This window comes from Trichosurus vulpecula, chromosome 8, assembly GCF_011100635.1.
Source record: "Trichosurus vulpecula isolate mTriVul1 chromosome 8, mTriVul1.pri, whole genome shotgun sequence".
NCBI classification, from domain to species: Eukaryota; Metazoa; Chordata; class Mammalia; order Diprotodontia; family Phalangeridae; genus Trichosurus; species Trichosurus vulpecula.
In genome coordinates, this window is record NC_050580.1 from 74,529,198 (window position 1) to 74,554,132 (window position 24,935).

General features: G+C 37.4%; 1 protein-coding gene across 1 annotated transcript in view; it reads right to left on the reverse strand.

The window, feature by feature from the left end:
* Positions 1–6,814: 6,814 nt before the first annotated feature.
* PARG (poly(ADP-ribose) glycohydrolase) overlaps positions 6,815–24,935 on the reverse strand; it is a 118,312-nt gene continuing 100,191 nt past the window's right edge. The window contains exons 16-18 of the mRNA XM_036734737.1: positions 22,324–22,429; positions 11,722–11,850; positions 6,815–10,962 (exon numbers count right to left, since the gene is read on the reverse strand). Coding sequence (XP_036590632.1) covers positions 10,796–10,962; positions 11,722–11,850; positions 22,324–22,429 — 402 coding nt within the window. The 3' untranslated portion in view covers positions 6,815–10,795. The remainder of the gene's footprint in view (positions 10,963–11,721; positions 11,851–22,323; positions 22,430–24,935) is intronic.

A 24,935-nucleotide genomic window follows, 5' to 3' on the forward strand; every position in this document is an offset into this window, starting at 1 on the left:
AAAAATTCTCTCTATAAAAAATACTCTAAATAACTATTGATTAGAAAAATGTGAATTAAAACACTCTGAAGTACCACCTCACACCTATCAGATTGGTTAATATGACAGAAAAGGAAAATGACAAATGTTGAAGGGCAGGTGGAAAAATCGAGACACTGATGCATTGTTAGTGGAGTTGTGAACTGATCCAACCATTCTGGAGAACAATTTGGTACTATGCCCCAAAGGCCTACCCCCAAAGGCAAGCCCATAGTGTAGACCTATAGGGAGTTCCTAAATGAAAAGTATGTGGGTAGTGCCCACTCCACATTTGGAAGCCCTACTCATTGAATACTGCATAATAAATATTGTATTTTACTTCTTCTCCCCTTCCCCCTTCTCATTCAATAGCTACCCTAGTGTTCCAGTGGCCATGAGCAGCAGCTTATACCCATACTACCCACTAGTAGGTCTCTATCCCAAACAGATCAAAGGAAAAGGAAAAGGACCTATAAGTGCAAAAATATTTGGAAGCAGCTCATTTTGTAGAGGCAAAGAATTAGAAATTGAGGGGATGTCCATCAATTGGGGAATGGCAAAACAAGTTGTGGTATGTGATTATGATGGAATGCTATTGCGCTATAAGAAACGACAAGCAAAACGGTTTCAGAAAAACCTGGGAAGACTAATAGGTACTGATGCAAAGTGAAGTGAGCAGAACCAGGAGAACATTGTACACAGTAACAGAAATATTCTACAAGGATCAACTGCAAATGACTTAGCTATTCTGAGCAACACGATGATCTGAGACAATTCCAAAGGACTTATGATGAAAAATGATAAGCACATCTAGAGAAAGAACTGATGGAGTCTGAATGCAGATCAAAGCATTCTTTTTTACTTTCTTTATTTTTCTGGGGTGGTTTGTTTTTTTTTTTTTGGTCTATGTTTTCTTTTGTAACAAGGCTAATATGGAAATGTGCTTTGCATATCTTCACATGTGTAATTCATATCAATTAGCTTGCCTTCTCAAGGAGGGGGAGGAGCAGGAGGAAGGGAAAGAATTTTGAACTCAATTTTTTTAATTAATGTTAAAAAAATTTATACATAATTGAGAAAAAATAAATTAAGAAAAGAATGAAAAAAGTGTTAAACAACCCAAGGCCGAGCATAGATCCCTGGAGTTCTCCTCTGAAGGAAGCAGTTTGCTAGAGCTGGCTAGTACTAGCTTGAAAGAGCCTTTTGTGAGATTTTCAGCGTTAGCATTTGCACCTCAAAAAATCGGCAAATGCTACAAATCTAGGTTTGATTTGTGGTTTTCTTGATTGTCTAGAGTTAAGAAAGTGACAAAAAACAACAAAAAATCTTTTAAAAAGTGCTATGCATACTTTTTTTTTTCTCAGAGAATTGGTTGTTAAATACCTGCCAGCATGCCCCTAACTGGACTCCTCTTGACATGTTGACATTGAATTATTAACAAATATTCTTTGAGTCTGATCATCAAATCAGTTCTAAATCCATCTAGTTACATTATCAGGTAGTTTACATCTCTCCTCCACAAGAACAATATGAGACACTTTATCAAAAGCTTTGCTACAATTTGGATAGCCCTTATTCACAGCATTCCATCCTCCTTAACTAGGAAGTGAACTTGGTGTGGTGTGACCCATTGTCGATGAAGCTATGCTGAGGTCATTGCTACCCTTCATAAATATTCATTATCCAGGTCTTCAATAATCCACTCTAGAATTTTTCCAGGAATCAAAGTTAAGTTTTTTGCTTGACAGTTTGCAGACTGTACTTTCTTTTCTTGAAAATTGGGACATTTGCCCCTCTCTAGTTACACAGTATCTCTCCTGTTTTTCATGATCTTTGAGATATCACTGACAGTGACTCAGCCATAGCACCTAAGGATGTGCTTTATCTGTGTCAAGTGGCTTGAAGTCATTAAAGACGGCCAGATGTCCTCTTACTTATCTTGGGGATCAACTCAACGTTAGTCATTTCTGCAAACGTCATCCTTCTTGGCAAAGAAAAGAGAAGGAAAATAAAAACAGAGCAACACTGTTTTCTCTTATTGGCTATCCTAGTCCTTAACCATCCCAATCAAAATTACTATCCCTTCTTTGGTCTTCCTTTTTCTGTTTTTTGTTTTGTTTTGTTTTGGTTGTTTTTTTTGGAGGGGGGGAAGGCAGGGCAATTGAGATTAAGTGACTTGCCACGAGTCACACAGCTAGTAAGTGTCTGAGGTCACATCTGAACTCAGGTTTTCTTGACTCCAGGACTGGTGCTCTAGCCACTGCACCACTCGGCTGCTCCTTCCCTTCCATTTTCAAGACTCCTCTTGAATTGTATCTTCTCTGTATAGTTTTTCCTGACCGCTGGAATTTGCTGGCCTCTCTCCCCTCCGAATGCTTCCAAAATATCGTCTACATCACATTATTCAGCACAGCTTCGTGTGTCAGTGCAAGCTTATTATACAAGTTTCTTAAGGGCAGGAGCCACGTCTTATATTTCCATGTTTTCAACAACACCTAATAGTAATGCTAGGCACACAGTTGCCTTGGGTTTTTGTTGTTTTGTTTTTTGGACAGGACCTATGATTTCATTGTTCTGGGGAACTGGGGTGGGGGGAGGAAAGTGCTTTTGCAATTCAGACTGACAATGGCTCAGTGATTTATGGTGAGTTGCCTGGGGACCCTGAGACTTATTGAGGTCACACAGCCAGCTTGTGGCAGAGGTTGGGCTTGAAACCAAGTGTTTATGCCTCCAAGTTAGGCTAAGAAGCTCGCTCTCATCTGTGTACTAAGAGGCTAGCATATAGCACGTATTACATAAATTCCTACTGCCTGATTTTCCACGGTCTATCTTCAAACAAGTGCCGACTGAAAGCTTGTGTCCCCAGGACCCCTATAAGAATCTCAAAATCACCTGTTTCTCCAAAAGGCCTTTGCTTATGATCAATCTTTATGCTTTCTGCTCTCTCTAGGGACTTTTCCTTCTCTACTAGTCTCTACTCACTCAAGGTAGCAGCTGGAGCAAGCATGTGTCATTTGCCAATTTTAGCTTTCAGTGGAAGAACTGATCCCAGGCAGCACTCTTAATGAAAAATGAATGAAAGGGTGAGCTCTTATTATATTGGCTACTGTAGTCGCTGAGCCATAACATTTCATTCTTCAACAAAGGTCACTCCGATGCAAGGAGGCCACCAGCCTGCCTTCCACTGATCTCATCCAGCTGCCTTTGGAGCTGCCACCAGGTAGCAGCTGCTCAAGACCCCTTTGATGCGGGCTGAGCTGTGGAAGAAGAGGACTTCTTAGGCATTACAGAAACACTGAATATGCAAAGCAGGGAGCTAAACCTGTAAAGTTCATTAAGATAAATTCTGCACAATTATTCTATCAAACAAAACTTGGGGAGGGAGAGGGAGTGAAGTTTTGGGTTTTGGTTTTTTTTTTGCATTACTAATCCATAAGCATAGGATTTGCTGAATCAGTAAGAATGGGGAGCCAGAGAACCCAGGCAAGTGGGAAGATTAAAAGGTCATGAGTTGCATTAAATTCAGTAAACATTAAGTACCTGCTACTTGCCAGTCACTGTGCTAGGTCTATGAAGCACACAAAGACAAAAATGAAAGTTCCTACCTTCACTTGCATATAAATATAGACATAAGTTATGTGTGTATGCATATATGTATGTATAACATACACAAAATAAACGCAAAGTGATGAAAGGTAGTAGCAAGTGGGAGAATCATGAAAAGCCTCTTATAAAAGGTGACACTTTAAAAAAGCAAGGGATTCCAAAAGATGGGGAGAGGAGAAGGAAATCGTTCTAGATATGGGATACAGCCCGTGCAAAGGCATGTAGGTGGGATATGGAATATTGTCTACAAGAAACAAAATCAAGTGGACAACTTGGCTAAAGGTACAATGCATGTGAAATCATTCTGAAGATATTGGTTAGAGTCCCATTATAAAAGGCTTTAGATAACAGAGGAATTTGTTTTTTTTTTCCTTTTCCCTGAGGCAAAACTCAGACATTTAACATCTCGAGAATGGAAGTGACAAGAGGTGCTTTAGAAAATCCTCCTGTTAGTTGTGAGACTACATACAGAAAGACCAATGAGGAAGCTATTGTAATAGTCCGGATAAGAAATGATAAGGGCTAAGATGGTAGACATGGAGGTAGAGAGAAGGGATGCAAAAGATGTGTAAATGTAAAATCAACAAATGGGAAGCCAAATAGTAGAGCACTTTGGTTCAAATCCCTAACACTTATTACCTCTATGACCTTGGGCAAGTCATTTAACTTTCCTCATCTGTAAAATGTAGGAGTCGGAGTAAATGTCTTCTAAAGGCCCTTCTGATTCTACATTTATGATCCTATGAAGCCTTGACAACTGATTGGATATGGAAAGTGAAGGAAAAGGGAAGAGTTGAAAATGACTCCTAGTTGTGACTTAGAAGGATGACGATGTTATGGATGGAGACAGGAGAGACAGGAGGAGGGGTGGTTTTAGTAGGAGAAGAGAGAGTTCTATTTCAGGCATGTTGAGTTTGATGCCTGTGAGACAACTGAGTGATGTTAACGTGGAACTTGAGTCACAAAGTGAGTCAGCTATGTGTACATTTGGATGTAACCTTCATAGAGATAACTGGACCTTCTGGGGATGAGAAATGAAGTGTCCGGGCGAGAGAGGAACAGTCATATAGGTAGGAAGATGACCAGAAGAGAATATTGTCACAAAAACCTGAGGAGGAGAGACAGATTAACTAGGAGAAAGTAGTTGTCAATATTGTCAGATGCTCCAGAGTGGTCAAGGATGAGAACTCAGAAAAGGCCATTGGATTTAACAATTGAGGAATCACTGGCAACCTGGGAAGAGAGCAATTTTAATTGAATGGTTTGATTGGGAGCTCGACTGCAGGGGGTTGAAGAATGAGTGAGGTGAGGAAGTAGAGCCCAGCTTTTTCTAGGAGTTTGGCTGTGAAAGAAATAAAGGAAAACAAAGATGGCAGTTTAAAAGGAACATCCAAATGTGTTTGTAGGTGGCAGGGAAGGAGCCAGTAGAGACTGAAGATTAGAGGAGGGGCTGGGGGTTGGGGGGAGAATTCAATGTGGCAAACCCTGAGAAATGGCATTAAGGGCACAAGTAGGAGACTATGTTGAGAGGAAGGGGTGCTTTATGGGCATGGGGAGTAGTCAGTGGAAAGCCATGGAGATGGGAAGTAGAGCACAATGCACAAGGAACATTAAGGTCAATTTAAGTGGCCAGAAGTAGTGATAAGAGGACTAGTGTGTAATAAAGCCAGAATGGTTGATTAGGAACAGATTATAGGGGCTAAATTCCAAAGAGAGGATTATTTTAGTCTTTCAGTTAGTATTTAGTCCTGGAGGTGAAAAGAGCCAGAGGAGTTTATGTTGTGACATGATCAGATCCGCACCTGAAGGAAATCACTTTGTTTGGGGGATGGATTAGAGAAAATGAGGCAGGGAGGCCAAAAAAGAGGCTATTTCAATACAGTAGTTGTTCAGGTGAGATGGGATGAAGGCTTGAACTACGGGAGTAGTCACGGGCAGGGAAGGCATAGATTCAAGAACTGTAGTGGAGGTGGAAACAAGGAAAGTGAACGATTGACTATGTAGGGTGTAAAGCTGAACCACAGGATAATAAATTATTACACTCTCCTCAGGAGTAGTAGCTGTATTCTGGGCCTCGGTTCAGAACTGATTTGATTATCATCTCCCAAGCAGAAAAAGTAGGAGGCTGGGAAACCATCTTTGGCCCTATACTAGGCCTGGCTCCCCGGCAGAGGCAGGAATGGGAGAAAGGAAGAAACACAGGCCTTAAGGTGGTAAATGGGACAGACTGAGCATATACAATGACTCATCACCAAAATACTGGCAAGTAGTTTCCACAGGTTACCATAGAATATTTCAACACATCAGCTGACTGCTCTGAAGTAAGATAAGGCAAAAATCACCATAAATATGTCTTCTTACAAATTCAAGGACAGAACAAAAATAATTTTCTGGATATCAGAAGCAAATCTACAATTCATTTTACACAAATGTCTCAATACATACCAGAACATGAGACATTTGAATCTTATAAGCCCTAACCTAAGGAACTAAAAGAGGGACAATGAGAATTCCTACCCTATGTGTCTCCACCAGTTGCAAACAGAGAGGAATTGTATCTCAACTACTAGTATTAGTTTCAACCATATCTCAACTATGGAATTAGTTGTGTTACAGAACTGAAGCTTTCTATGATCTATTTCTCAGGCTAGTGGTTACAGTCTTCAAAATCAACAAGTGACACTTTCAGATTTACGACCAAACACACAGAAACCAGGCTTCGAAAAGCCTAACCTAAAAGTTAGGGTTATTCCTAAGTATTTTATCCATAAGGCATTTCGGCTCAGGCCCTTTGACTGAGGTCTACAGACAGCTTGTCTGAATCATTTTTTTTTAAATCCCTCTTCCCTCATGTGTATATCCGCTTTGCCCCACCAGAGCTGGTAGTTCCTCCTAGGACTACTGGATGGAGCTCAGGACGATCAGTTGGTGAAGCAATCCCTCAGATAAACGATGGGGAAGCAGACCTAGGACAGAAGGGCTTCAATTCAAACCCTTATTTTTTAAGTCCCTCTATTTAACAGGTAATTCTTTTTCCTTTTTAACATTTCTTCAGTGACTGAGCAGAGCACTCTTACACAACATCTGAGGTGACAAACCCATACAAACTTATGTATCAAGATTCCACCCCCATTCAATGCCCACGGCACCCTCCTTAAGCTTTAATCAAGAAATAAAGTAGCAGTAACAGTGTGATCAGAATGTCTTTATTGTCTTCCTATAAAAATCATGTAAACATTAGCATACAGACACCTCCGCCCATTCTCAAAATAAAAATGATGATGATGCATTAAGCAAGAATTTAGAAGAAACTGTCAGAAAAAAACCCAAACTCAGATGGATACAAATTGTTACTATTTGGCAAACTGTTAGTCTTTATGGCTTGACAGATACAGAAGTGTAGTGTGGGAGAGCCAAGAAAACTGGCACTAGAGTAGATGATACCAAAACTTTTTTTTTTTTTTTTGCAATTTGAGCTATTCTATTAATTGCTTCCTGTGACAATTAAAGTCTAACACAAAATAATTCATCTTGTTAGCACAGTGCCTGGCACATAGTGCTTAATAAATGTTTATTAACTATTGGCTACTGGTTTAAATTCCAGCCTTTCATCCTCAACCTTTTCCCTTCACTTAGCTGAAAGGCAGAATATGTATAATCAGCTTTGATATGGGACAAAATTCTGATCCCTTAAATTGTAGGACTGCCTTAGGAGATCATTGTTTTACCACAAAGACTTGAGATGGCTGGTGTCATGTATGCTGGTAAATGTTAACAGCCAGCTCTGGCAGGGTGAAGCAAATGTACACATGACATACTTTGAAGTTTAATCTGCATTATTTTCTCTATTGGCTTTAAGTCTAAACAACTAACAAAGCTCTGATCTGTAACATTTCCCAATTTTTAAAGCGTGAAGGCTCACAATGAAAATTTACCAACTGGCTCTCTGGATCAGTTAGTTTGCTCCAGCGGACCCTACATGAGCCTACAGAGATTGTTAGAGAGAAGAGGGGGAAAAACGTGGATGGGAACTTAGTGCATGTTAATTTTCCACCAAAAAAGTAATATTCATGAGAAGTATATGGGTCATAGAGAGAATTCTTCTTAAAGTTCTTGTCCAAACCACTAATCTGGCCTAGCTGTGCTACTGACATCATCTCAATGAAGAAGGGTTAAAAACACCCACTTTAAGATGTTGGAACCAATCCTATACATGCTCACTCATGAGTAATGAGCAATGCCAGGTGCTTAGTAAAGAATATGAATGTCATTTACTTTTCTGCCTTTTACTCTTTCCAGGAAGGTTAGGGTAGGAATTATATGATAGTCAAGTTTTGATTCATATTTAACTTTCCTTCTCCTCTGTCAACCCCTAAGAACTTTCTCAGAACTATGCATGTGATATATAGAAAAAATTCTGAATGGTTATAAAGACACTTCTTTATTCTCATTTATACAGAAAAAAAATTGTAGATCGACAATGAAAACCATTAGCTTTAGTTCAAATAGATAAAAGGATAATAAATATCTCACAGCAGAGATAGCAATTTTTCCTCCTCTGATTATTGAATACTCCAGTGAAAAGAGAAAACATTATTAGCTCAGGTACTTTCTGGATGAAGAATAACAAAGGTCTCAGTAGTCTCAATCTGGTGTGAATAGCCCATAGCGAAAGAAACTGATCATCTAATGATGATTGCTTCCTCTACCTCTTTCCCATATAAAAATTATTATTTTGTTAATTTCATGCCATCTGAATGTCCTATTATTACATCTGAGAAAAAGGAACTAGCTTGGAAAGAAGAGATGAAACTACTTATTTCCCTAGTTCAGCACCAAGAAGTGAGAATGAGGGCTACAGGTCTGGAAGACAATTATCTCTGGTAACCTTCACCTGGGTTTGTTAATTCCTACAGGATATTATGTACTGAAGCCCCTTTTGAACTGATTTGAAGAACAACAGTCTACTCAATATTGGAGCGGAGGTAAGAAAATAAAATTTAACTATGATTACTTGGCCAAATATATAAGAGGGATGAAAGGAAAGGAGAAAGATACTAACAACAGAAAAAAAAAGTGAATTTCAAGCCCTTGGCTAAGTTAGGGTGAAAATGAATAGCATCTTTGGCTGTTGGGATAAAAGCTACTACCAATCCCATGTGTACCAACAAATGCAAAATGTCATCATACTGACACCGAATAGTAATTGGCTCCATGAAAATACTCCTCCAGGTGAAAGATCACAAAAGAGCAGAGTTCAGGAAAGTAGACCCAGAATTGCCTCAGTGAGGAGTCTAACGACATTATAGCACAGATTTGATACCCTATGAAGAGAACTGGTTAACATGTGTTAACTACATTACTGCTCAAAAAAAAATTGGCTGAACTATCATATGGGATATTTCTATATAAAGAAAAATAAAACCAGGTCTGAGCTAATGGTCTATTTCTAATAATATTTCTAGTCCACATCTGTGATTTCATCAGAATGTGAAACTCCTGGTATGAAAATCTCCTGCACCGATGCAGATTAGGAACTCATCTGTAAATCTTATAGTCTTAGAGAATTGCCTGGGGGGCCGAACAGGGGAAAGCTTGTACAATATCAGTACAACAAAATTCTAGTAAAGCAAGGTCCAGGCAGTCCTAAGGAAGCAGTCAAAGAGCTTGAGCACCAGACTGAGATCAGTACATCCAGAGTCTGACCTGAGTTCTGCCACTAATTCACTAAGTGATTTTCAGCAAAGCTTAAAACCTCAATGGGCCTTGTCTCTTCATCTCTAAAGGGAGCATTTAACTAAGTCACAGCTGAGGCCCTTGCCAGTTCTAATATCTGGGGTTCATAAGTGCTTCCAAACAGAACTTGACCTGGACAACACTTCTACTAACTGATCACAAACCAGAGTTTTGACAGCCTGCTTATGTTTCAGAACTGCCTTGAAAACCTGGTCATATATTTTTCTGCTTAAATTGTGGATGTTAGAACAAGTCACTAATATAATCCTTCTCTCCAATGTCCAGAAGAATGGAGCCTTTCACAGGTGGTTTCCAGTTGTCTGTCCATCTAACTGTAGGTAAGAGGACAGAAGACAGAGTCCCTGATAAAGCCCAGTTTCATTTACCTTTTGTGGGCACAAATTAAACACACTGAAGTCCATAGAGAGAGGATAGCTTTTAAATGATACACCGTTGAAAATCTGTTAACTCTACATCCCCAAAACACCAGAGTGACTTCAATAAAGATAAATTACCTTCAAGTCCCAGATGCCAACCAACTTCCTGCTACATCCACTTCCTCATCCACCACTGACTGTATATATTGATCCTAGTTTTTTTAAAGTTTCAACACTTTCAAAACTATATTTGTTTCACACAGATCTCTTCCCTTCTTTTGTCTTTTCCTCCATCTCTGTAGGACTTCAAAAATATTATAAAGTGAAATGTGTTTTAAGAAAAAAGGGCAAGTTGATATAGGTGGTGCTTCATCAGCACAATCTGTTAAAACCATAATGATTTTTGTATTGAAGACATATTTAAATCCAGGACATTTTTACTGTGCTACATGTGTGGAAATACATATGTGTATGCGTGCATCTGTATCTGTATATATAAATGTGTATGTGCGTACACATACCCTTTATTTTTAAAAACTCAAATAATGCAGCCACATTAATCCTTGAGTTTGGGTTGGAGGAGAAAGTATTATTTGTGAACACAGTCAATAAAAAAACAACTACAAGGCTTTTAAACAGAACACCCAGGAATCACTGGTACTCACTTAGCTACAGAGGCAATTTGTGTGATTTACAGGCATCAAAAAAGAAAACTGAAGGATTAAGAATAACCTTTTATAGGTTTTCATAAGAAATCTGATGGACTGTGGAGCCTACAGAATATGGACTGAAATATGCTGAGTAGTAAGAAAAAACAGAAATAAAATTATACCTAACAATACCAGCTCTAAATCAGGATGAAGGTGTTTTAAATGGACAACCTGAAAAATCCCATCTCTCCAAAATGAGACAGCATACTGGATTACAAATGCAAGATTATATACACAATTATATTAAGTTAAGCCAGTTCATATATTACATCCAGCAATTCAAACAGCATATCGGAGGGATAGAAGAAGTGGGGGAAGAAAGGATCCACAATGACTGAGGAGTCCCATTCATTCCAATCCACGGAATCCTGTCCTTTTCCCATTGTGGTCAGTGGTATCTGCATAGGAGTCAATGATATTGTAAATGAAAGGATAAAGCTTAACATCTGGTCCTGAGCTTGAGCAGCTTTTGCATTCTTCATTGTAATACCGGAGCAGCAGCTTATAAACTTGCCCTAGAAAATAAAGAGTCAGACTATTTAACATAAAATAAAGGTAATAATGTACCGATTAAAAACCTACAAAAGTACTGCCCCCACCCCCATTTTCTGAAAATGTAAAGATCATATCCTACAATCTGGCTCTAAGAAATATATCTTTTTCACATGCCAGGAGAACAATCTTAATAAAACAAAATTTTTTAAAAACTCATTTGCCTTTATTTCACACCTTCAAGCGCATAAGTACACAAGCATGCATACATGGGCTTTTACTTGTGTGATAGATGCTAAGAGCAATAACACAGGCTGCCTGGCTGACTGACCATTCCCTAGTCATTCAGCTTCAGAATGTTGGAAAGCTTTTTGAATTAACCTGAATAAAAAAAAAAAACCAAACCAATCAACCCATCCATAAACAATGAGCATTCTGCTACACTCAGTAAGCATGACTCAGTTGATATCTATCTACATCTGGCTGATTTTTTCTATTAGTTTTGACAGATGTGAAAGGGGGAATAAATAGTCCCATCATGTTCAGGGCCTTTTACCAAGAATTAACCATACTACATTCACTCAATATGTCATGGACATAGAGAAAAAGTCATGCTGGTAAACTAAAACCCTGCAAACAAAACCCCCACACCAGAAATTTCACTTCTCCTCTCAATTTGTCTCCCTTTCCCAAATAAATTCTTTCTTTTCCTGCCTGTGATGTCCATCCAGGTTTAGCAAACAGCTCTTCTAAATAGAGAGACAAGATTACCATGTACTTACCAACTGTCTGTCCTCTTTCAGTAAGGAAGGTGTGCATACTATAAATGTCTCTCATCAATTCTGAATCCCCAAAGGTAAAATAAGCCACATCTCGTTCAGCTGCAGCCGCTGCCAATATCTGTATTAAGGCTTAAGCAGAGAAGACATAATACCGATCACAAATTCACAGTGTGACAACACATACCAAGGTACTTCTAACTTCTTTAAACCAGCTATGTTCCAGTTAGTAAACAACACTAGCTTAGATGTAAACCTCACTATGCAAATCACTTTAGATTATGAATTGTGCTGAATGGGAAAAAAAGATCTCTCAGTGTTGTGATTCTTCACATACTTTCTTTAAGAACACAAAAGCAGTGCAGTGTAGTGATCACTGGACTCAGAGTATGACCCTGACTCCTACACTGGTCAGCTGTGTGACCACGGGCAAGTGATTTAAACTGAGCCTCAGTAATGGGGATAGTTACATCAACTATAAAAATGTGCCTATCTCAGAGAGCTGTTGGGAACATCAATTAAGATAGCATATAAATCGTCTTACAAATATTCAATGCTATGGAAATGCCTGCTATCATTCATTATTAAGAGTATTTCATGGTACAAGGCAACAAATAAAAAGGTGCATTTCAGTGAAGAGGCTAAAACAACTGTCCCATTTTCTAAACTAAGTTATTCTCAAATATTTACTTTAAACTTAGCCACTGACCTTTACTGACAAGAAAACTGGGTTTTCAATGGATTTAGTGAAGAGGTATGGATATGCTCATTAGAGAAGTAAATCACTAAACTTGTAATGTATTCCCTTTTTTAAAAAAACAAAAAATTTTTACTAAAGACTTGATTTTATATTGCAAGCATTTTCCCCTCACTCTCTCAAGATAAGACATCTTGCACCAAAGAAACCAATTAATCAAAAAATATTCAACAAAGGACTATGTCTGAGAGCATCTAGACTGGTTTTTTCCAGGTAGTCTCCCATCTTTCTGATGTAAAAGAGGTAATATATTTCATTCTCTCTTCTCTGGGACCTTCCCTGGTTTTTCCATTACTCAAATTTCAAGTTCTTTTATTATCTCTTCATTTAACTTGTAAGCATTGCAGCCATTGTTTTCTTGGTCCCACTTGCTTTATTCTGCATCACAGTATGTTTTCTAGACCCAAGATCCTTTACAAAGTTAAACTCAAAGGAGCCTAATTAAAAACCCTCCACTAAAGTCCTCTGGCACCTTATTGTAACATGGAGGTGACTCTAGGTTTATGCCAGAAGAACACAAGTCCTGGCTGCTGAAAGACTGAGTCTCAGCCAGCCAAGTACTTGCTTAGATAATTTCAAATAAATTTCATTATCAACAGACTGACAGCAAAAGGATAAGCTTTTTCAGCTATAGCAGTTCACTAAGACCATCAGCTAACATCAACTGTGTCAAAAGAGGAAGCATCTACTCCAATAAAATCACTGATTCCTGAAGTAATTTAAAACTTTCAACATGGCTAGACACATGCCTTTGTCCTCAGGAAAGGGAAAAGAAATTTATACTACAACTATGATAAATATGTAATAGTTAAAAGATCTTTTAAAAAACAAACTTGGAAACAGAATATAATTCAATACACACCAGGTCAAGAAAGGAACCTTTGACATTTCATTATGATTACAATTCCAAATACTATCAAAGGATATGGTAAATTTCATCAATTAACATTTCTCAAGTATCTGCAATGTGTTGGATGCCATAACTAGAATTCATTAATCTCTTAAGTGTTGGAGTAATTTATCTCAAGAGAGATGATGTTTTAATTAAAACTACTTAACCAACTTATCTATTAAAGCTTCAGTAAACCCATTTTTAAAGGTGCCAAATTAAGCTAATTTGCATGCCAAAACTGAAGCTAATGAATCTCCATCGCCTGCAAACATGGCATATTATTTATTATCTTTTAATCAGAATGTGAAAATCTGACTAAATATGTGTCATTGATAAACAAAAGACCTTCATAGATCCAGCTCCCCAAGTCAGAGACAATTTTGAATTTCCAATTTTATAGGATCATGATTTAGAGCTGTGAGGGAATTTAGCAATCACCACCCCTTCCTCTCCACCTTTTTAAATATATGAGAAAATTAAGTCATAGGGAGAAGGAATGACTTGCCCAAGGTCACACAGCTGGGACTGAACCCAGATACTCTACTTTCAAAAGTATGATCTTTTCCACTGCGTATATCATGTGGATTCCCAATGTGTCATTCAGGAAAATAAGGAACTATCAAGAATGATCTAAATGGGTAAGATTAATTGCAGTCCGTTTCTACCAAGGTATGGCTCTAACAACAATAAGAACTCACATTTATATAGCACCCACGCCTATTACAAAGCGCTCACACGCAGCATCTCATCTGACCCTTACAACAACCCTATGAGGCAGTTTAGTGAATGAAAGCGCTTAACTTGGAGGCAGAAACACCTGAGTTCAAATCTTCAAAACTTAGCCACTTACTATCTGACCCTGGAAAGCTGTTTAATGTCTCTTGGCCTCAGTTCCCCCCCTCTGTAAAATGGAGATAACACTAGCACATCCTTCAGAGTTGTGAGGATCAGATGAGACACGGAGAACACTCTGTAAGTCTAAGAGTGCTATATAAATGTCAGCTAAAGTTAGTCCAAGTATCATTCTTACTTTACCGAGGAATAAAATAAGGCTTATACTAACAACTCATATTTGCAGATTACTTTAAGGTTTACGAAGAGCTTGCCTCGGTGTCTGAGATGTCTGGTGCAAGTATTGTTGTCTGTATTTTGTTTTACAGATGGGGAAAGTGAGGCTCAAAGAGATTCTGTGACTTGCTCACACAGCAGTGAAATGGCAGAGCTAGGATTTGGACTAAGGGGATCTAATGCCAAACCCAATACATTCTCCACTAGGCCAGCTCTGCACTGTGGGTCCTTACAGAAACACAGCCCAATGGTGACTGAGCTGGCTGGGGTGCTGGGAGCCAACCGAGCTTTAGAAGAAAATGATGAGAATACAAACTACGTGTATATGTATGTATATGTACATGTACACGTATATTCTCTTTCTGTATGTATATATACACATATATATATATACATATACAGAGAGTTAATCCATTGATACAGGTACACTCCAAACATATTCAAACTCTCCCATCAGCCATTTTCCAGCTTTAAAACAGTAATTTTACTCCCTTAAATGTATAAAAAATGTAAATAAAATGCTATCAGATTTTCAGAAAGAAAAATGACTATTCCAAAAATTTAATAATAATAATGGTTAAAAGAGTATTTTAAAACACAATAATGTCCCTCAGACTTTAATATCTAAAAAACCCCAAATCCCCACAGCTCTAGAGAACTGCGCCTGGACATTTAAATGAACTTTTCTGCTGCTCTAGTTGGGAATGAGAATAGATCTGCAATATAACAAAATGCTTGTGGTGTACGGACTGGGTCTAAGAAATGATATAAAAGCATCAGATTCTAACTTCAAGCATGTCTAAATGCCAAAGGAATTATTTAATTTAAACCGCAGGGAGTTGGGTTTTAATTTTCTTCTTGGCAGACATTTTGAGCCGTAAAAACAAAACAAAACAAAAAACAAGCGTACACGACTAATTAAAAACAACTTGATCTCTTCTTGCAATGAATGCACTCAAAGAATAATGAAACAATACAGGGAGGAAGATTAAAACAAGACTGTGCTTTAAGAATATCAGCATGTAGTAACTAATACAGAAAGTAAACTCTACCATACCCTAGAGTAGTTTTATAATGTATGATTACTTAAAGGATTCTTATGCACGCTGCCAGAGTCGAAGTGTAAGTTAAAAAAAAAAGCTGACTTCAAAGTTCCCAAAGATTGATTCTAGTTTAGTCTCAGATCTCACCTTTGGTGACCTCTCTAACCCCTCCAGGACTGAAGTGGATACATTACTTGAAGGTGACATCTGTAGACTGATAGATGCATACATAGATATATACATAAACACATGCACATAATTATGTGTGTGTGTGTATATGTATGTTTGTATATATATATATGTGTACACACACACACATATCTATATATACACATACATATATAATATCTCTCTCTGTTCCATGATCCTATACTATCTTTAATCTTCTACCTTTTTGACTATTCTTTCTTTTTAATCCCACTTTTATCCCTCCCATCAATTATTTTCAGGTGTCTCTCAAGGCTCAGTCAGTCCTTAATTCTCCACACTTCTTTTCTTTGTACATTCACTTTCCTGGACAAATTATACTCTCTTACAACTCCAACTCCCAACTGCCATCTCTATGATAGTGACTCCCAAATCTAAACTCTCAGACCCCATCTAAGAACTAGGTTACATACTGCCAACTATCTAGGATATTGCAATATGGATGTCTCATAATTACGACAAACTTAAAATGTTTAAAATTAAACTCTGGGCAGTCAAATGTCACTGTCCCATGAATTATGTGATGCTTATTTCCCATGTCTGTGCTTTAGCTCACAGTGGTCTCCTCCCAGCCCCCATCTAGAATGCTCGGGCTCCTTTCAGTCTGTCTTCAATGCCCAACTCAAACCTTACCTTCTTGATGTCAATAACTTATGATATCATATGATATCATGTCAGTTCTAGTCCACTCTACATAATTAGAACCTTGTTATAGAAGATCTCTAATTGTCATCACCATATATAAAACATACACACACACACACACACACACACACACACACACACACCTCGTAGATTATCTTGTTTATTGTTTCATGTATATATCTGTCTTCACCAACTAGATTAAGCAGGGCTCCCACTCCCTGCCCCCATCCCCAGTGCTTTGTATGATAGACCAAAAATACCTAATGCATGCTTTTTGTCTGAATAAAATAGGAAAAATATGTGATAGTACTTGGAAGGGCTACACAAACTCGGGTTCTCTACCAAGGAAGAGTGGAAAGAGTCTGCATTTAGAATCAAGGCCCCAAATTTTAATCTGGTCTCTGCCATTTATGACTTCTATGAAATTGGGCAAGGAATTTTATCACGCAGGTTCTGAGCTTACTCATCTATAAATTGAGAGGGTTGGACTAGATGATCTCCAATATCCTTTCCAATTCTAAAGCCCTATCTATAATAGGGAATGTTTTTTTATTTCAGAATCCCCCAGATCCTTTTTCAATCAGTCCTCCTCAACAACTTTTAGCCATGAGCTTCTCCTGCCAAATCTAAAGGCCCATAATAAAATATGTGAAGACATGATTTCCAAAATACACCAAAACCTTTTGGTGAGATAACTATGTTGTGGCAGTGCTACTCACGAGGAGAATTAGTACCGCCACGGGTCGTTCTCATGAGACAGTACTTCTTGTTAACTCTCAAGGAAAATCCAGGATACAGGATCAACCTAGAGAATCCGTCCTCCTCTACTTTCTCAAAGTCTTTCTGTTTCACTTGCCATGTAGTAGTTGAAATGGAATCATATTATAAGGCAGGGGAGTAAAACAAACAATTCTGTAACGCATTCATGGTTTTCCAACAAACAGCTGAAAGATATTTTTGAACTCAAATAATTTTTAATGTCTCTCTCTCCCTAGTCACTTATATTGCATTTGCTTACTAAAAAAGAATTCTGTAACTCTTGAGTCTATGCTGAAAGGCTACTCAACGTGACTGAATCAAACCCAGGTTATACATTCTCTTCTTCAGTATGTAATTCAAAATTAGGTTGTGTGTGATCAAGTCTGCAAGAACAACACGCCACCTTTCTCAATAATCAGACTCTCCTACATCTTGACACATTATTTGAGAAGCATGATTGAAACTGGAGGAGCTACTTTTGGTTGCTCTGTGTTTCTTTTTTAAAAAAAATTTTGTGGCCTTCCATAAAAAATTATATTTTAATAAACTTCCAACCTTCTTCCTGCTCCTCCAAATTAGAACTAAACTTTTTTAAAAGACTCAAAAACCTAGTTTTTAATTAATTTTTGCCAGTACCACAGGTTTAGATGCTACTGTAAACACATGCCTTGCACAAAAAGATATATACATGTTTGGAGCCATATTAACATGCAAAATACCAAACTGCCACCAAGCGGCACTAAATAAAATAGCTCAGTTCTGGGAAATCTCTTGATGCTAAAGAATCTGGTATCTTTAATTGACATGCTTAAAAGCAAATAGCTTCCTTTGGCTAGAACAATACTGAACATAAAGAATATGGTTTAAAAGTAGTATATGAATAATTTTCACAAATATGAAGGGACTCATAATCCCTAGGGAATAAAAGTAGTCCATTAGCTAAATACAGTCAGCATGCTGACTATTGAAAGTTTTATATATCAAATGAACAGTAAGCTATACTCATTTATAAGAATACTCAACTTATCAAATTATGATTCTAAATAAACTATCAAGCTAATAGATAATTGTCCTAAACAGCATTTTTCTTAGGGCTTAAAAAAAAATTTAAGATAGTAATTCTTAAGTAAATTTCAAGATATATTCTCCTAAAGTATATCTTGTCATTACCATATATAGTAATAAACTCCAGCTAACTATAGTGTCCTGAGTTCAAGTCACCTGAATGCTTCTAAACAGAATATAAGCACCCAATCTTTTTAGTGTGAATATGTCAAAATCTGCTTAAAGGAAGGTTCAGGCATATACATTCTAACTGTGAAGTGGGCAGGAGGACTACTTCTATCAGTGAACTTCTTTAACATATCTAAAAATCTATGATTTCATCAGTGTGAGTACTCTTTTCACTATTGCAAATTGCAGCTGCTTGATGGCTTAATTTCTAGAAAGCTTCATAAATCGCTACGTACTAAAAATATTATCCAATGGTGGCCAGTTTTCTGGTGAAGAGCTTCTCCAAATATATACAGGCTGATCCTCAGATGCCAGGCATACAGGTGTCAGTTGATGAGCCCATGTTCAAAGCCTACCCTGAACCTGCCAATGCTTGTGTTCCATGAGTTTACCCTTCAAGAGCCCACTAGGGCAACACCCACACTAGGACAAAGTCCTAGAGAAGGAATTCAGTGGAGGCTTTTGTGGGATAATATATCTAACAGTAGGAAGGAGAGAAATTGAAAAAGCAAAATATGCCAATTAATGAATAAATATTTATAGTATTTATAAATAATATTTATTGTAGAAAATAAAAAAGAAATATGAAACATAATTCTTACTGATGGGGAAATTAACACCCACAAGAATAAACAACACAAAAGTCTATTAATATTTTGAATTGAATACAGACTATAAATCCATCAAGAATTCATATATAGGGAAGACCAACAAGGGCTGGAAGTCAGACTGTTTCATGAAGGAGGCGGAACCTCAGGTGTGCCTTGGAGGATAGAGAGAATTTAGATAGGTGCAAGAAACAGATAAGAGCATTCCAGGCAAGGGGAACAAAAATAGAGACATATAGTCAGGAATAAGCATGGAACATGCAAGGGATAGTGAGGAACACATACTGGACAGAAGTTATGTGCTAAAAGGTATGTAGAGGGAAAGAGAAAGATGGATGACATGAGAGTGAGGGCTGGAAAGTAAAACAGAAGAGGTTAAGTTTGGGAATTGGAAATAATATATAAACTAGATAGACAGATAATAGGTAGCCCTTTGTTTGCAAAAAAGCTTCCATAAAAAGGTTTTTAGTAGTAACATGATGAAAGCAGTGTTTAAGGGAAACCAGTCGGACTACAATACAAAGGAGAGCTCAGATGGGCAAAAGACAGCTAAGAGCTTATTTACTAAGTGATGAAAGCCTTGACTAGAGTATTTGTAGAGAAAGAAGAGGAAAGGATGTGTATAAGGGACGCTGAGAAGGCAATTAGCAATTGATGAGTGACTACCTATTAAAGATTAAGGAGATGAATGTGTCAAAAGTTCCAATCTGACTTAAAAGGTGGTTATGATAACAAAATTTAGTTCTGAATTGAGATGTTAACTTATTCTTTTGAGCGTTATACCGTGGAGAGCAGCAATTAAGAATAAGATCCGGCACGGATATATAAAACTTCTTGAGCAGACAATCAAATATGGCCAGGCCCACGGCAGACCTAGATTTGGGGATTGATGACATAAACCTGGTCATCCATTTCACTTTGTGCAAAACAGAAAAAAGTGGCTGTCATAAAATCAATAAGCTTAGAGTAGAAAATAGGCTCCCTAAAACAAACTCAGAAGATAAAGAATGAATCAGACTGAAAATCAGGAATTACATTTTTTACTTCCAAAAGGTAAGCAAAATTACTATGTGTTTTTAAAATATTGCAAAACTTTAAAAATTATCAGTTAATACAAAATACAATTGTATGTGCAAGGATCACAGCATTTGGAGATGACAGATCGAGTTAAGGACCAAAATGATTACTGGGTATACACATCATTCAACCAGTTTGTAGCCAAAAGAGATATAGGTAAATCTCATTACAGTCAACATAACAAATGACTAAATAATGAGTGACACTAATTCCCCACTTCCTGGTAGACAATGCACATCCTATGAAAGATAACTTAAAAAAGAACCTGAGTTATCACGAGTCCTCTCTCCCTCTGGTCTCTATGTAATCAAACACTTTGTCACAGAACCTCAAAACCTAACACTCAGAAGGGGCCTGGCCTCAGAAGCTAGCTGGCCCATCCCAAGCTTGAACAAAAGTTCTTTCTACATTAGACCTGGTAAAATGTCACCCAGCTTTGGACAGAAAACCTCTGGTTATGGGAAAGCCCTTGCCTTTCGAGGCAGCCCAATCTACTCAGATTGTCAGGAAGTTGCTCCTGACATCAAGTCTAAATATGCAACTCCCACACGTGCTCCTAGTTCTGCAGTCTGAGGGATCCAGAACAAATGTAATGTTGCCTCCATAAGATGCCATTCAGAAGCACAGATACCTCTCGCATCCTCAGAAGAGTGAGCAAAGGCAAATGGAAATGTTTAGCCTGGAAAAAAAGAAAGTTTAGTGTGCCAAGGCAATGGCTGAATTTTCTAAGCAACAGCAGCCTGTACCAGCATTGTGAGGAGACCACTGAGAAAAGGTTGGCTTATTTTTAACATGGCCATGAGCATCAAACGTATTCAAAGGTTAGACAAGACAGTTTTCCTGCATCTTGGGGTCAGAACTACCTTGGGTATCTTAGATGATGAAGCAAGAAAGTAAGGAGAACCAGAATGGCTGGAGGTCAAGGAAAGGACAAAGAACAGTGTTAGAAGGCGGAGTAGTGAAGGAGAAAGCACTGGGTATGGAGTCAGGAAGTCTTGACCATGATACTGTGTTACTTAACCTTTCTCAGCCTCAGTTTCCTCATTTAGCACCTACCTCATAAGCCTGTAGTGATATTCAAATGAGATAATATGTATAATATATTAATACACATTGATAAGCTATTATATGTAGCCCTCTGCCAATTCTAAATTGCTATGAAAATGTCAGCTGCTATTATTAGGAGGGTTGAAGCATACAAAGATATGGAAGGATTAAAAGGTTCAGATCATATAAAAGAATCTCAGAATTCTGGTTCTTTTAACCTAGAACACTGTGAATGGTGATGGATTGTGTGGCTGAAGGGGGTGGAGCAAGTGACAGCCAGGGACTCAGCCATTCTGGTTGGTGGATGGATGACTGACTAATAGGGCTAATGAGATTTTTATCAGTATAACAAAAAAATGGATACACCAGGGAGTATGTAATAAATAGATATGCTTTTACACAAAGGACTATGTCCCCATTTATATATTTTTAAAAGATTATGCTAAAGTACAGAGCTCGATATATACAAGTATATATGCAACGCTCCTACTAAACAGCTTACTTTTTCCAGTCATTTGGAAAGTTTTAATATTGTGGTTTCTCTGCCTTAATGAAGGCCAGTGGAGGAGTACAAATACCAAAAACTCAATGTCTGACTTCCTGTACTATCTTTAGCAAGTCTCTTTTTCTTACTCAGTTGTCTCATTTGTATCATGACCTCCTTGAATAATCCAATTTCCTTTAAAAGAAGAGATACTGTATGATTTTGAAAGACTTCAGAATTCTAATCAAAGTAGTGACCAATCATGACTTTAAAATAAAAAGACTGAGTGTAAGTATACCTCACACTCGTCTGGGCCACAAGATGACAAAACAGAAGTACAGAATGAAACACACACTTTCATGCATTGTAAATGTATTGACTTGCTTTGCTTGACTATACCTATTTGTCACAAGATAAGGCTTCTAGATTTGTTTTGGGGTGGTTTTTTTGAGGGGATGAATTAATTGGTAATGATGTAAATACAAAAAAGGGGGGAAAAGAGCATCATTAAAGCATTTAAAAATACTCAGAAGAAAAATAAAAAGAAATTCACAACAAGAGGTAAAAGGGAAATTTTGTTATTAAAGTGTTAAAAGTTAACACAGACTATTAAAGAAACAAGCCATTAGAGCACAAGTTCACAGTTACACAACAAATCTTTTTTTGTTCTTTTTATTCATTGATAATGTCTAAATTCATAATAAAAAGGAAATATTGTGGGGATGAATTAACTTCTGGCTCAATCAACATATACACAAACCTATTATTCTATTCTCTTCACTCACCTTTTAATCTAGAATCACCCCCAAAGGCACCACATCCCCAGTTTCCTGTGGCCACTGCTGAAAGATTCTCAGAAGAAACTCCAGGTCGGAAGAAACCACAGTAAGCCTATAGAAAAACAAGAAATATATCGATATGTGAATGGATACATTTCTGATACGATGCTTTTGTAGTACTAAAAGTCATGCTTGTCGTTTGCTTTTTTTAACCTATTCATTATCTGAGGAAAGCTGAAAATGTAGTTCAAAGCAGAAATTCACTGAAATATATCAAGAATAAAAATACAAGCTTAAAAGTGAGAAGTTATTAGTTGTACTTTAGCTTCTGCCTTTGACTTGCCTTCATGAGAAGCAAAGCAAATGCTTGAACCATTATACACCCAGATTCCTCATGCTGAAAGAAATAAAAAAGAGTGGAAATGAATTGTAAATCCTACCAGCTACAACTCTGAGGTATCACCTCAGCTACACCTATCAGATTGGCTAATATGACAAAAATGGAAAATGATAAATGCTGGAGAGGATGTGGGAAAATCGGGACACTCATGTACTATTGATTGAGTTCTGAACTGATCCAACCATTCTAGAGAGCAATTTGGAACTATGCCCAAAGGGCTATAAAACTGTGCCTATACCCTTTCATTCAGCAAATATCAGACTGAGTCTGCATCCCAAAGAAAAGGGGAAAGGACCTACATGTGCAAAAAATATGTATAGAAACCCTTCTCATGATGGCAAAATACTGAAAACTGAGGAGATCCCCATCAACTGGGGAATGGCTCAACGAGCTGTGGAATATGAATGTAATAGAATACTATTGCGCAATAAGAAATAATAAACAGGTAGATTTCCAAAAACCTGGAAAGACTGTACAAACTGATGCAAAGTGAAATGAGCAGAACCAGGAAAGCAATATTCTCAGCAACATAATAATCCAAGACAAGTACAAAGGACTCATGAAGAAAAATGCTATCTACATCTGGATAAAGAACTGATGGACTCTGAATGAAGATTGAAGCATACTTTTTTCACTTAACTTTAGTCTTTTTCATGTTTTTTTTTTCCTTTTGATATGTTTCTCCTTTCACAATTGTGACTAATATGGAAATATGTTTTACATGACAGCACATGTATAAACTATATCGAACTGCCTACCATTTTAGGAAGAGGGGAGGGGAGAGAGGGAGAAAAATTTGGAACTTAAAATCTTGTAAAAATGAATGCTAAAAATTGTCTTGACATGTAATTGGGGGAAAATTATAATTTGAGTGGTTTCTTAAGAATTCTGATTAACAACAATATAACTTCCACTTACATAGTGCTTTTAGTTTTACAGAGCTTTCCTCACAACATCCTTGTGAGTTAGATAGTATAATTTTTATTATTCCCATTTTATAGGTGAAAAACTGAGGTTCAGTAAAGTTTAATGCCTGTTGCATCCTGGATTCAAATCCCCGTCCCTGGGACTCCCTGAATCTGGCAGTGTTCCCAGAGTGAGGGCTGATAATCACCCATGGGGTATATTAATATGGACAGCATTCCTGAACTAGAATTACCTCTAAGGTAGCTTCTGATGTTATGTCAATGTACTAACAGTAGGAAAATATAATATACCCCATAAATACTTATTAAACATTGACTATATTTTACATATAAGCAGAGTACAGCAGAGTTAACTGTTGGGCCTCAGAATTTCCAATTTCCACATCTTTATTCACAGGATAGTTGGACTTTCTGCCTCCTGGCATAAGTACTTTCTAAGACCATCAGACAATATTAAAAGGCTTAATGTTATAGTCAAGCAAATCTGCTCAGGGTTCTCTCCCGTGCCAAATAAAGCCTAAAATATAGGTTTCTGTACAACAGTAAATGAAGGAAGGAAAATGATCTGTGACAAATGTTCCCAGAGAAAAATCAAGGATAAAGAAAGATGCTTCTACAAAATCCACATATAGAAAAGTAGTAAATCACTCGGTGAAGTTTTTGCAAAGGTATAAAAATTTATTTAACACATTGTCTGGAGTGGATTAATAAACCTGTTCCTTCCACCCCCTTCTGGGCTGTAAATTCTGACAGATATTAATTATAATTTGGTACGACACCATTATTCAATGCTTGCAGTACAGAGCTTACACAAGAGTCCACAAATTACCTGCTCTATCAGATGTATGGGGCTTCAGAAAATCTCTCAGGTCACAAATATTGGAAAGCTCAATGTTTTAAGCAGGTTGCTGAGAAATAGCAGCGCCTGCCATTATGCCATGAGGATGAATACCAAACTTTTCCCACAGAGTGATAAGTGGTATTCTTTCAGGTCACAGCTACATATGACACTCAGTTTTCTATAACTCTGTTCAGATAACTAAAGGAGGAAGCCTTCACTCTTTTCAATTTCCTTTTAATACATATTTGAAGAGTATTTTTAAGAATGTTTAGGTTTTCACTGCCTTTAATGGTTTCTCTAAAGAGTCTGGATATCTTACTTGACCTGTGTTCAAAAACAATTGTGTGAAACCAAGCACAAAAATGGAGAATGTAGAAAACTTTGATCATTTAGGCACAATTAAATATATGCTAAAGTCACAACACCAAATATTCCTGAAAATAATTTAAGC